This window comes from Syngnathus typhle, linkage group LG5 (assembly GCF_033458585.1).
Source record: "Syngnathus typhle isolate RoL2023-S1 ecotype Sweden linkage group LG5, RoL_Styp_1.0, whole genome shotgun sequence".
NCBI classification, from domain to species: domain Eukaryota; kingdom Metazoa; phylum Chordata; class Actinopteri; order Syngnathiformes; family Syngnathidae; genus Syngnathus; species Syngnathus typhle.
In genome coordinates this window covers 20,267,501-20,279,742 of record NC_083742.1, presented here as the reverse complement: position 1 = coordinate 20,279,742, position 12,242 = coordinate 20,267,501, and the positions used below count along the sequence as shown (strand labels likewise).

The 12,242-nt window shown below is 42.9% G+C and overlaps 2 protein-coding genes across 3 annotated transcripts in view; both read right to left on the bottom strand.

Annotated features, from left to right (window-relative positions):
- Nucleotides 1-1,146: 1,146 nt before the first annotated feature.
- On the bottom strand, nt 1,147-3,122 carry LOC133154739 (zinc finger protein 3-like). 2 transcript variants are annotated; one of them, XM_061279671.1, is made up of 3 exons: nt 2,830-3,122; nt 2,397-2,531; nt 1,147-2,279 (listed from the first exon to the last, which is right to left on the bottom strand). In XM_061279671.1, exons 1-3 carry the CDS (start codon nt 3,026-3,028, stop codon nt 1,696-1,698), a joined length of 918 nt encoding a protein of 305 aa, XP_061135655.1. In that variant the 5' UTR covers nt 3,029-3,122; the 3' UTR covers nt 1,147-1,695. The 2 variants fall into 2 exon arrangements, with proteins under 2 accessions (XP_061135655.1, XP_061135653.1); XM_061279669.1 differs by having other exon boundaries at nt 1,147-2,531.
- Nucleotides 3,123-7,645: 4,523 nt separating this feature from the next.
- Nucleotides 7,646-12,242, bottom strand: part of erap1b (endoplasmic reticulum aminopeptidase 1b) — a 9,455-nt gene continuing 4,858 nt past the window's right edge. The window contains exons 10-19 of the mRNA XM_061277731.1: nt 11,540-11,623; nt 11,272-11,471; nt 10,971-11,050; nt 10,644-10,827; nt 10,353-10,509; nt 9,670-9,854; nt 9,441-9,602; nt 9,028-9,168; nt 8,618-8,699; nt 7,646-8,526 (exon numbers count right to left, since the gene is read on the bottom strand). Of these exons, the coding sequence (XP_061133715.1) occupies nt 8,359-8,526; nt 8,618-8,699; nt 9,028-9,168; nt 9,441-9,602; nt 9,670-9,854; nt 10,353-10,509; nt 10,644-10,827; nt 10,971-11,050; nt 11,272-11,471; nt 11,540-11,623 (1,443 nt within the window). The 3' untranslated portion in view covers nt 7,646-8,358. The remainder of the gene's footprint in view (nt 8,527-8,617; nt 8,700-9,027; nt 9,169-9,440; nt 9,603-9,669; nt 9,855-10,352; nt 10,510-10,643; nt 10,828-10,970; nt 11,051-11,271; nt 11,472-11,539; nt 11,624-12,242) is intronic.

The following is a 12,242-nucleotide window of genomic DNA, read 5'->3' as shown; positions in this document are numbered from 1 at the left end:
TTTACATCTAAGGTTGCTGCAAAAACTGCTGAACATGATGCAAACCGTTAAGACGTGTGGTGGTTTTGTTTGCTACTAAAATGTCTACCTCGTTTTCCCATGAAGACTACTGTAATTTGATGGTATTTAGAGTCCCGAGTATTTTCTCCTATTACTATTACATGCTAAATGTTTACTGCATTAAATTGTGCAACTGTCGGCCAACCTAATGTGTCAGAATGCTCGACATTCGTTAACCATCCCAAATTCAAAATGGCAGCCAATGCAAATGAACGATACGAGCAAATTCCTTACCTTACAGCAGAGCCTCAAATATGGCGTCAATCATCGATGACCACTGCGTCTTTCGGGCAAAACGTTCACCGAGGAGACGTTCAAGAGATCAATTCAAGTTTAGTTGATCACTTGTTAAACTTGGCACATGGGGTCGCGTAAATTGCCAGGTGCCATCAACGAAAAGGATATGTGGACCAATTACAACTCGAGGTTTAATCACGTGTCTAATTAGCGGCCACCGTTTAGCAGGTGAACCAGCTTCGAGCACATTTGATTCAAAATCTCTTACGCACGCCTCAGATATATTTTTCAAAGCAAGTTTCATGTCTCATAAAATGTTGATAATTAAATATAAACACGTCCGTGACATACACACAAACGGTTGTAACGGTTTTGAATGTCCGCTAGATGGAGACATTTCATCTGAATTTGAAGCGAAGCACGACAACAGTTAAGAGCGATGCTTTCATAATTGACAATTCGACATAGTTGTAATAATGCAATATAAAGAAATAGCGTAATTACTTCTAGACCTCTGTTGAACTTCCGATTAGAAAAAGAAGCCCCTAATTCAACAATCCCAACTATTTTTCAAATAAAACAGTCACAAATTGGGAATTCATTACTATAGTTAGTACAAAAACTGGTGGAGAAAATGTTTAATCAAAACCGGGTATTGTTTTGAAATTCATTAAATTAATTAAAGTCATTTAACTCTGTTGGTTTAACATTTCCAAACATGAACATACTATTTTGATTCTGTATTTTATTTCTTCCAACTTTGCCATCTTCAGGTATTGATTATAACTAAATGAATTGTGTTTATCTCTATTTAAATCCAGATTAACCAGTAGATATCAGACACAGAAGTCTAGTGGCTTGGACACTCCAGTCACTTGCAATTTAATCACAGAAAGGTTACAAAAACAAATCACTGAGGTAGTTTATTCCAACAGAAAAAATAAAGCGGGAACCAAAAACAATCAGACAACAGTAGTTTGTACTCAATAATAAATATATTCACAATTCAACTATTTACAGAGATGTCGTTTGGTTCATGTGGTGAAAATGTGCTGGAAGTCTTCCAATAATTCCTCCTATCCATGTCCGGTTGGTTGACAGGTAAACTGGAGCTCGTCTTTTTTCAGCTCCATTCTATTCCACAAAGTTTAGACTAGTGTGGGGCCAGACAATTTCTCATTTGAGACTATTGCGCTAAATTTGGTACAAAAGGAACAAATTTGGAGTTTTAGCGCCCAAACTGTTGTTTGTTGGCCCTACGCAGGATCATTTGGAGCTTGTTTTATTTCACAGTGTAGCTCCAACTGCAAATGTGTTTTCTACAAGCAAAGGTTACTTCTGCAACCAATTCACCTCCCTAAAAATACAGCAAAACACTCAAAGGTCACATCCAACACTTCAGTTGGGCCACAGAACCGAGTTCCTCTCCCCGGACGAGGCGAGGTACAGCATGTTGCCATCGTGGACCCTCACCATGTGGTTCCTCAACACCGGCAGGCTGCTGAAGCCCGTCCCGCACGTGGTGCACGAGTACGGCTTCTCCCCCGTGTGGACTCTCAGGTGAACCCTGAGCGAGGAGCTCTGGCAGAATCTCTTGCCGCAGGTTTTGCAGAAATACGGCTTCTCGCCCGTGTGACACCGCATGTGTATCTGCAGGCCCTGCATACGCCGGAAGGTCTTGCGACACCTGCCGCACGAGTACGGCTTCTCCGTCGAGTGGGTGATCATGTGCTGCGCCAGGTAGCGCTTGAATCCGAAGCCCTTGCTGCAGATGTCGCAAACGAAAGGCTTGGCCTGCGCATACGCGTCCGAATCATCCATGTGGAGGCCGGCGCCGGCGCCGTGAAAAGGCGGCTCAAAAACGGCTGACGAGGCGTTCTCCAGGTTGGACGTCCTGTCCTCCTGGTTGCGACGTTCCATTTTGATACCGCAGGTGGACGTAGAGGCCGGGTTGTGGCTAATTAGATAATCTTTGGTATTATCTGGATAAAAGTCACGGAAGACGATTTGATTATCGCTGCTCGCTTCGGATACGTCAAAGTCGTCGCGTTCCGTGACGTCGATGGCTTCTTTGCCCGCTCGGCCTTCATCGTGGTCACCTGTCAAAGCCAGCGGCCAAACTGCACAGTTGGAAAAGCGTTCCTCTTGTTCCACTTTAATGTGCGAAGGTTCAAGCAGCTCCTGCTCCACACTGGTGATGCTGTCTTGGGAACACAAGGCCCTCTCTGGGGACTCTGAGGAACATAGTCAGTATATTGGGGGGGGGGGGGAGAAACAATGAAGTCTATAAAGGAATAAATGACCATTTTAGTCAGGCCTTGACTCAAAAGGCTCATTTGGTGGCTACGCCTCTAACATTTGTTGGCTTATGCCCATCCATGTCCTTTCATATTCAATTTTCCAACCCAAATGAGCAAAAACGCAAATCAATTCATTAGCTAGCAAGGAATAGCAGATTGCTCGTAAATGTGTATAAAAGCATGGCTCATTTCGCACGTTGCTACATGTAAATGTAGAACTACAACAACAAACCTGTCATGTGTGAATGTCCGCTCGGTCTGCAGACGACGTCCAGAAGTCTGCGCTGACGCTGACGCTCCAGCTCTTCTTCGTAGGCGGCGATGGTTTTCTCAAAGACGCCAAATATTTCTTCAGCCGCGGCAGTGAGTCGCTCGTTGACGAACGTCCTCAAGTGATGGAATTTGGACGCGCTCGATTGCGTCACCGACATGGCGAACCAATCTGTTGTTTAGCCTCAACAATGAGAAGATGCTAAGCTACCTTTAGGCTTCGGCTTGTTTAACTTCCGGTAGTTGTGTCTTGATGCTCGGTTCCGATGGTGCACGTGAGGCAATAAATCATTCCACTATTATTATTATTATTATTATTATTATCATCATTATTATTATTGTTGTTGTTATTACGTTGTTGCTGTTGTCGTGGTTATTGCAATGATAAGAAAACAAATAATATTTTAGGATTTACTGTCGAAATAATTAGACTTAAATCTTGAAACTATTATTTTTGTATTTTCTAGTCTGCTCGAGAAAAACAAGGTATGTCCTTTCCTAACATTTGGCTTTGAATTATGTTATTATGACTTCCGGTTGCCGTTTGTATCTTGACGGCGTAGTTGATTGGGATTCTTTGGGCACGCTGGGGGGTAAAAAAAAGAATTGTTAAAATGTTTTGAATTGCACAGATTTTTTTCTCAATGCTGATGGTACCAATGTGGAATGCTGAGTGGTGTTGCAATTTTAAGAGACAAATCGTGCATCAAATTCGTGTGACATTACTCGAATTGCAAATTGTCTTCACTATTAATAATAACCAGTTTTTACTCGTCTGATTTGAAAACAATGTATTCGTCAGTTTATTTGGTAGCTTTTACTGTATATAATATGAGGTACATTTATTTGGGTTGACAGTCATAATGGCCCTCCGAAAGAAGCTATGACTACAGTGCGCCCCGCGAAAAAAGTGAGTTTGACGCCCCTGCTCTAAGTGGTCATCATCTGCCCAGCGAAGAACAGCAATGTGGGCCACTTGATGGGCCTAATCCAGTTAGGAAAAAGAAGATGACGAAGAAGCAGCGCAAATTCAAGTGTTGGGGATGTGTGACGTGCAGGGTTCATTTGGAATGAACACCCTCTTAAGCAACCAATTATGGTTCCTTCCTTGCCCGATAAAGGACGACTATCAGTTTTCCACGACAAACTGTCAAGCCATTCCAGTCCAGTTCAGTCCAGTCCAGCCAGCCAGTATGAACTCACTGCTACTTTGTCTGATTATATTTGACCTAAATGTTCCCTTCAAACATTCCTCTAGAATTGCTCATCTAAATATGTATTTTTATTTATTTATTTATTTATTTATTTATTTATTTATTTATTTATTTATTTATTTATTTATTTATTTATTTATTTATTTATTTATTTATTTATTTATTTATTCATTTTCTCATGGTGGGGTTAATGTTAAAAAACGGATTAATCATACATTTACAAGTGATCTTAACAACATTTTATTGTACGCCATGCACGTATGACAATACTTCTCAAACCAAATATAAAGGCCTTTTCGGTTTGGAGCATAAAAAATGATTGCTATACACTCTAAGTAGACCAGCTACTTGACTTGAAATGATATTAATATACATTTATACCATCATATGCTCTGAAAAAAGGTGGGTTTCAGCAAAGTGTGTTCATTTTCCGAGTCATTCTAATAATGATGCCAACTCACCAGCATCCATTATCTTCACCATCAGACATGTTCAAGATAAAGTCCAGTGGCCTCAGTGCAGTAATCAGACGGCAAGTACGTCCATCAGCTTGTCACGGCTGCAGTCTCTTTTTTACGACCGCGTTCAAGATTGGGCCGTGTCCGTACGAGCTGACCTTGTGACGGTGCTCACGTTGTATTCCGTGTACGCTGGCGGCAGGTCGTCGGGCTTAAAATCCAGCTGGAACATGAGAGAAGGACAAGACCACAGTCAGTCCACACAGAAAGACGCAATCGCTGATCTACAGGCAGGTTGCAATGGTAAGGTTTGAAAATCAGGGAAAGTACTGTGTCTTCTGCTGCTAGTTTATTTTGCCTGTTATATGGCGACACATTTATGAAGAGTGAACAGAGGGAATATTTCCATATGTCCGTCCGAGATTTGTTTACTCAATGTTTTTTAAATGTGGTTGTAACATTTTAAGCGTGTTTAAAGATGTGCCTGGGAAATATTGAAACAGGGACATCAATCGAGCCCCAAATCACCTCAGTATAGGAAGGTGGGGGTCCACTGTGGCCTCCGGCAGTGTTGTACTGGGGCAGCGTAAAGGCTTCTTGGCTGTAGGGAGGCACTCCGTGGTGTTCGTCTTGCTCCTGCAGCTGTTGCTCCTGCTGCGCTAGTCTCCCATGAAAGGGGATGAAATATATGGAAGGAGGGCGGCCGTCGTGCTCAGTCCGCCTCCCCGCCTCCCTCTCGATCTCTTCCTCCCTCAGGCGGCTGCACGCCCTGCAGAATGTGGCGCAGAACATGATGAGGAGCCCGAAGCCCAGGACGGCCAGGAAGATCCTTGGGAGGAAAACCAATGCGGTGTCACTCGCGTGTTGTATTTGACACTTCTTCAATCATGACGTGCAAATGTACTTACTCGAGGGCGGGGATGTCGCCTAAAGACATCCTTTTGGGGAGCGTGAACGAATGAGGATCAAGAGAGAAGAACAGTCAGACCTGGAAGAGTCATTTGCAGTGGATTTCAAGTCAAATAGCTATTTTCGATGACATCATTGCGATTTCACAATATACCGTACGTATATACTGGACTAACCCATGCAACCGCTGCATGGTACACTTTGAACCACAATAATTAGTCAGTCACCATGATCGGAGCTTTTTTTACAACCAATACAACGTGTCGAGATAAGTGTCCCTGGCAGGCAACATGTCACTCAATTTGCTTTACGGTCTGCTTTTACAGTCCAACCACACTGGTTGTTGCTGGTTCAGGTTTGTTGCGTAATGACGTCGTCATGTAGAACGAGATTATTGTCAAGACACCAAGTCCCTTTCGAGTTCATTCCGTCCCTACTGCTCGATGCCTTGGGTCATTTTTTTATTCCTCGGTAGGTACCGTAATTTTCGGACTATAAGTCGCACCGGAGTATAAGTCGCACCAGTCATAAAATGCCCCAAAAAGTGAAAAAAAACCCCATATATATGTATATAAATCGCTCCTGAGTATAAGTCGCCCCCCCACCCAAACTATGAAAAAAAAAACGCGACTTGTAGTCCGAAAATTACGGTATGTGACACAGCATGAGGTTTTTAGCCTTGGTTTAAATGTCTTCTGTCTTTTTAATTTGGATTTATGTTACAGGCGCATGGCTTCCAGAACACAACAGAAAAAGACAAAAAACAAAAGGATTTTTTTTTTCCTTCGACCCAAAGCATTATCAGATTTCTCAGGATTTTAATTTGTCTTGATCATTTGACAATTCATTTCAATAAATAAATATTTTAAAAAAAAATCTCAAAATCAACTCCACTTTCAAGTTATTTCAGTGACCTTTCTGATCATTTAACAAACTATTTTGTCAGTCATAAAGAAATGAAAATAGAGCACGACGTAATGTTTAGGTAAGACACATGACACTCTCACAAGTGTCTGAATCATCGCATCGATTACTGACTGGACTGTACTACTGCATCCTGGAAAGGAAAAAAAGAAAAAAAAAAAGAAAGGAAAGGCACCCACCCATTTATTGGTCGCTAAATAAGGAGGAAGACAATCTATAGATCCCGTAGGCTTTGGTACTATTTGACAATTCAACGCACCTTTGTAAAGTACAAAGTAGATGCTTTGTAAATCATTCATAAACCGTTGTAAATTTCAATAGTGGGTGTTGGCTCGCTATTTCGTCCGTTGCTGTGTTCTTCAAATTGCCTAAACGTTGACCATGCACAATATTATGAGCCATAAAGTGTTAGACATATCACAAGGGACTTCGTTGAGGACATTTCTTACACTTTATAGAGGGACGAGGAATACGAAGAGATAAACGGCAATAAAAAAATCATTTTTATTATCTTTACCTTTGGTTTTTAATTAACTCTCTATACACAGTGGCTGGGAGAAATCTCATGCGTGTGTGTGTGTGTGTATTTCCTTTTAATATGTGAGGCGCAATAATGTTAAATATGGGTACTGGTGTTTCAATCAGTGTTAACTCTTGATGTTCTGGAGCGAGTCCCAGCGTTTCCATGCCAACTAACTCTTTCAGTTCCATGCTCATATTCTTCCATGTGAGCCAAAAGGAGATGTAAAGATTCTTACCTTGAGTCGCAGTGACGGCTCTCCTGAGGTATGGGCTCAGCAGAACCAAGGTTGCCTTCAGATGACGGTGTGCTGCTGCCAGGGAGCGGACCGCGGCCCGCCCGGTCTGTGTTAAGCACGGAAAGAGAATGAATTCAAAGGAGTTTCTCATGCAAGCCCAAGCTGTTTTCTATGATAGTACACGCTGCCTTTTATTGGTATGTGCCAAAGGTCCACCGCAAGAATTTATGGTGGCTGCAGAGGTTTTAAAGTAAACGCTACTGCCGGCAGGCCACGCCCCCTCACCTGAGCCCACTTTGGATACAGGTGAGGTGGTTAAGATCCTGTCGACAACAGATGGTTACATTTCAAATGATTTCTACAATGGGCACATTTGAGGTAGAAGCTTCACAGTGGTGGATGTCAAAAGTCCACACAAAGCCGGCCGGCCGGCCATTTTACTCGAGGGCCAAGTCCCACCCCATTGTCTAAATGGCTTCACTGTCATTTTGTGCAGTAATAATTTGGAGGAACCGTATCATCACTTGTTTTAATCCGATGCCACTCTGCATTGACACCGTACATCAAGTCAGCATGTGGTACACTCATGGCAAGGACGCAATGCAACACAGACTTTACGTCGTTAAGGCGGCTGTGACAAAATCAAATTTGTTGGATTTCTTTTTTTTTGGGGGGGATCCGTGTGACAATGCAAGGTCAGCATGTGAAATTCATCGAGATTAAAAACAATCGCATAGGACATCCGTGTTCCTTCAGGCGTTGCAATATTCAAGCAGATAAACGTTTCATCTAGACGTGAGTTGCTGTCATGGGACCTTCACTCCAAATTCATAAAGTCACACTTGCAATACCATGCATGAAGCAAGTCAGCAGCAATGGACAATAATGTTCCGCTTCAATAAAACCTTGAACGTCTCGTATCGCACCATCTCTGTCCATGAACAACAAGATCAGTGCGTTAGCAAAACATCGGCACAAAACAGTGTCCGTCCGTCTTCATTCAAATTCAAGGGATAGTTGGAAAGTTACACAAACAAATGCATTGTCAACAGGTGAAGTCCAGAACTACGTTCCTGTTCAGTATCGGAAGGCGTATTCCAGATGACTTTGGATGACGATGGGAAAAAAAAAAGGAGTCGAAAATCATATTCACACCTATGGACAATTTGGAATTAACCTACCTGTCACCCCCAAAATATGACCAATTGAAAAAGTGTCTGTGTGCCTATCACAAGTCCTCGTGAGTAACTCTCTGGCGTTTTCTCAGCCAGGACTGCAGTAAGGGCAAGTTGGTCTCGGCCCATTGTATGTTATCGGAGATGGTTTCGTAGGCCTGCTGGATACATCGCATCTCTGAGCCCGTCTCCACCTCCAGAGAGCTGAAGAATTTTCCCACCTGAGCACAAGAACGGAAAGCAATCAAGAGATGGACAATTCGCAACGGGACGTATGGAGATGAATAAAAGGGCAACGCTATGCGCACTCACCGATATGAGCATCGTTTTGGTGGAATACAGGCTGGTCACTCCCGTCACCATGCGCGCTATGGAGGAGGAGCCAACTCCAAACCTGCAAAAGAGATTTCAATGCAAACATCCATTTGGATTCGATTATTTTTCGAAACGGTTCAAATTGTTAGCGCCACCAAGGATTATGCGCTTTGACGCCTCAAGATCTGACCCCAGTTCAGTTCACTCTGCAATCTAGGGTTGGCTATCATTCCGAAAAATGATAACGCTTCTTACCTAATAGACCCTGGCTGAGACTTTGGAAATCAGACAGGCACAGGTGAGGTGCCGCCGACAAGAAAGTAGTCCACAGGTTGTCCCATTTTGTCACAATTATCAGTATCTTGAGCCATAAAAGTCATTTGTCAAAGTCACGGCTTACGACTGACTTTTTGATCAGGGTCGCCCAGTTGGTTCGGAGGAAGTCCCACGCTAGTTTGTGGCTTCGGGGGTTCCTGCTGATAGAGACCACCACATCTGGGAGCTCTTGCGTTTTCACCACTTCACCCAGAAGACTCTGCCCCAGAAGCCTGCAGATGAAAGAACAGACCGACCCACTGTTTGAAAAATGATTCAATCGACCCAAAATGAAATATGAATAGTCAAAGATCGATAGAGAATAACGAGAGCAGTGTGCTGCAGGGGGCGCTACAGACCCATCTTTTAAATGATTGCATCTGGTGAGTTCTCGTTTATGTACGGGCCCCAAAAAATGATAATAATAATAATAATCAGGGGTGTCCCGAGTCCAATGTTGATCATCGTTCCAAAATCATGGCAAAAATACCAAATGAATACGTACCACTTGAGCTTTTTATACAACGGGCTGACGGTCAAGGCAATCCTGATGCGGTTCTGGACGGACATTTGCAAAGTCCGGCGGTAGAAGTCAAAGAGGAAGTCCCAGCCTTCCTCCGTTTGAGCCCCGACAACGTACACGGCCAAGGTGATGTCGACGGGGAGGCTGAAAGCAGACGTCTTCATTGGTCATCGCGGTGACTCAAAGGTCCGGAGGGAATGGCGCCTCTGACCTTATTTGGCCGTCCGAGTCCTTCCAAAGGTTGAATATGTGCTTGGCTTTGGTCACGCAAGGAGTGTAGTTCCTGACACAGGCAAAGAGCAGCAGGTAGCTACGCATCTCTCGCTCAGACGACGAACCGGAGTCGTCCCACGTCTGAGTGTCGATCAAATTCTTGAACAGGTCCAGCATAAAAGCCTGTGCGCAAAACATGATCGTCATTGTTCGATTAAGTCATCCATTTTCTGGATCGCTCATTTATTGAGCAGAGTTGCTATGCTCTCTTTTCATTCAATCGAATGGAGCCAAAGCTAAATTGCTTTTAGGGGTGTGCTCACTTTTGTTGCCAAGGCTTTCAACTCCCCCCCCCCCCCCCCCCGTCAATTTAGTCACGTTGAAAAAATACAATACGTCTCTGCATCTTTGTGGAAGTCTTAAGGGAGCAAAAAAGTGATCTTATGATCACAATTCATCTGTATTTGACTTGCCATATATCCGACTCGACATCAGGCTGTGACATGACAAAAAGTCATGAGACAAAAGCCTTCAGGCGCATCTCATTCAGACGCCATATGAAACCGGTCAGACTGCAATTTTTGGGGACTTCATTATCGTTTGCTATGCTCCGTCACACCGCTACCGACCGTCTGTCTGTCTGTCTCCAAACCACAAAGACAACAGGCAGACTTTGCCAACCTTCATGCCGTCTTCCAGAACTCCAATTTCCCTTTTTTCTATCAGTTTATAGATGGGGATGAGCTCTCGGAAGCCCTGAGTCACGGTCATGATGTCGGTCTCTTTGGGCAGATATGAGGCCAGCTCCAGGGCTGTTTCCAAGCTAACCTTCTTGATGCTGCAACACACACATTACATATACACATTATATATAATACGGACAGACAGTCATAGAATATACACACACAGAGAATATAGGTCGATAGCTCGATATGTTCCGAACTTTTGACTGAAAGAAATGCAAATCCTGACCTGGCTAGCCGGAAGACGTCATGCATGAGGCTGACACGGTCCTTGCTGCTGAGCGCCGTGTGGTTGGAGTGCAGCAGTTTAATCAGATTCTTCCACCCGTCTTTGCCGTAGTGAACGATGTAGTAGCCGTTCATGTCCACGTTGAACTTCACCCAGTCCACATTGTTTGGGAGGCGCAGGAGATCTGTGGACAAGGAAGGACGTTACACCACATGCAATTAAAGTACTGGACAAGCACAAAACAGCAAAAATGGTTCATTGTGTTAAACAAATAAATACTGCATGGAAAACATGAGAAAGTCAAGATTTTTTTTTTTTTATTCTTACCTACTGAGGATTTCATCAGGTGATGGTATGTTCTGGCAGAGTCGCTTGTCTTGTATGTCAGTGGAATGTTCCAAATGGACCTGAACACATCAGCGCAATTAAAATTGCATTTATAGAAAGAAAAAAGAAAACATTGCAAGTGGGCCTAGTCATAAGCATGGCTTTCAGGAGAGTCTTCATGCATTTGGAGCTATTTGGCCAACACCACGTAGCATGACATACCATGGCTTAAAATGTGCACTTTTTCAAATTTGAGTCTTCAATCTAATGAGGACAAGCGGCATATTTTTTTTTTTTTTACTTCTCGGCATGGGTGGGGGCGTCGGTGGTAGCGTCGGTGGAGGAGGAGTCGGCGGCGGCGGGCGGAGGCTCCATCTTCAGGTAACGCTGCTGGGTGAGCAGGAGCTTGCGAGATTTTAATTCAATGTTGACTAGCGGAAATCCCGTCTGTAGCGTCCACGTTTCCATGATGCTCTTGATGTCAAACTTGTCCCCGTCGTACTGTTTGGTGAGCACACAAATCAACCTCAACACGTCCAAAACATTTGGTGATATGCCTAGAAACTTACTAATTCTCCAGACGGGAGGGTGAGCTTTGAGCAAAATTCTTTTTGCTTTGATGGCGCGCCTGCTAGATCATTCGGATCGCAAACCTGTTCAAGATATCCAACGAGATAGAAAGAGTGGCATGAATATATCGATTTTTTTTCTGTCTTGTTTAATTGGATTGATTGATTGATTGATTGATTGATTGATTGATTGATTGATTGATTGATTGATTGATTGATTGATTGATTGATTGATTGAATAGAAGAAGTGGCATGCTACATAGAAAATGTTTCTGTCTTGTTAAAGGTTATTGGTTTATATATTTATTTATTGCTAAATAGAATATAAGAAGTGGCATGCTACATAGAAAATGTTTCTGTCTTGCTAAATTATATTTATTTATTTTATTGTAAAATTGTATTTGTTTTGTCGATTAAATGTATTGTTTTTTGTGCACTTTACAAAGACTGTGAAATGCTTTTGAAAAATAATATAGAGTAATAGTGATTTATTTGAGCTCAATATGGTCATAGTGATTTAATAGGTGCTTATTTTTTTCATGAGAAAAAAAATAAAAAATCACTATCATATTGTAAACAACATGGCGAAACATGTGGCAAAGACATGATCAAATGGACCGTCGCCTTTGCCACCATAATAAGAGATAACTCCTCAGTGAGCTGCAGTAATAATATTTGTTTTGCACAGAGGATCAAGAAGATT

What these genes read in the sequence shown, in the direction of transcription:
- LOC133154739 (XM_061279669.1), bottom strand. Translation starts at nt 3,028, where the DNA reads ATGTCGGTGACGCAATCGAGCGCGTCCAAATTCCATCACTTGAGGACG. An exon ending in CGGACATTCACACATGACAG is followed by an intron (nt 2,532 to 2,829) that starts GTTTGTTGTTGT and finishes TATGTTCCTCAG; the next exon opens with AGTCCCCAGAGAGGGCCTTG.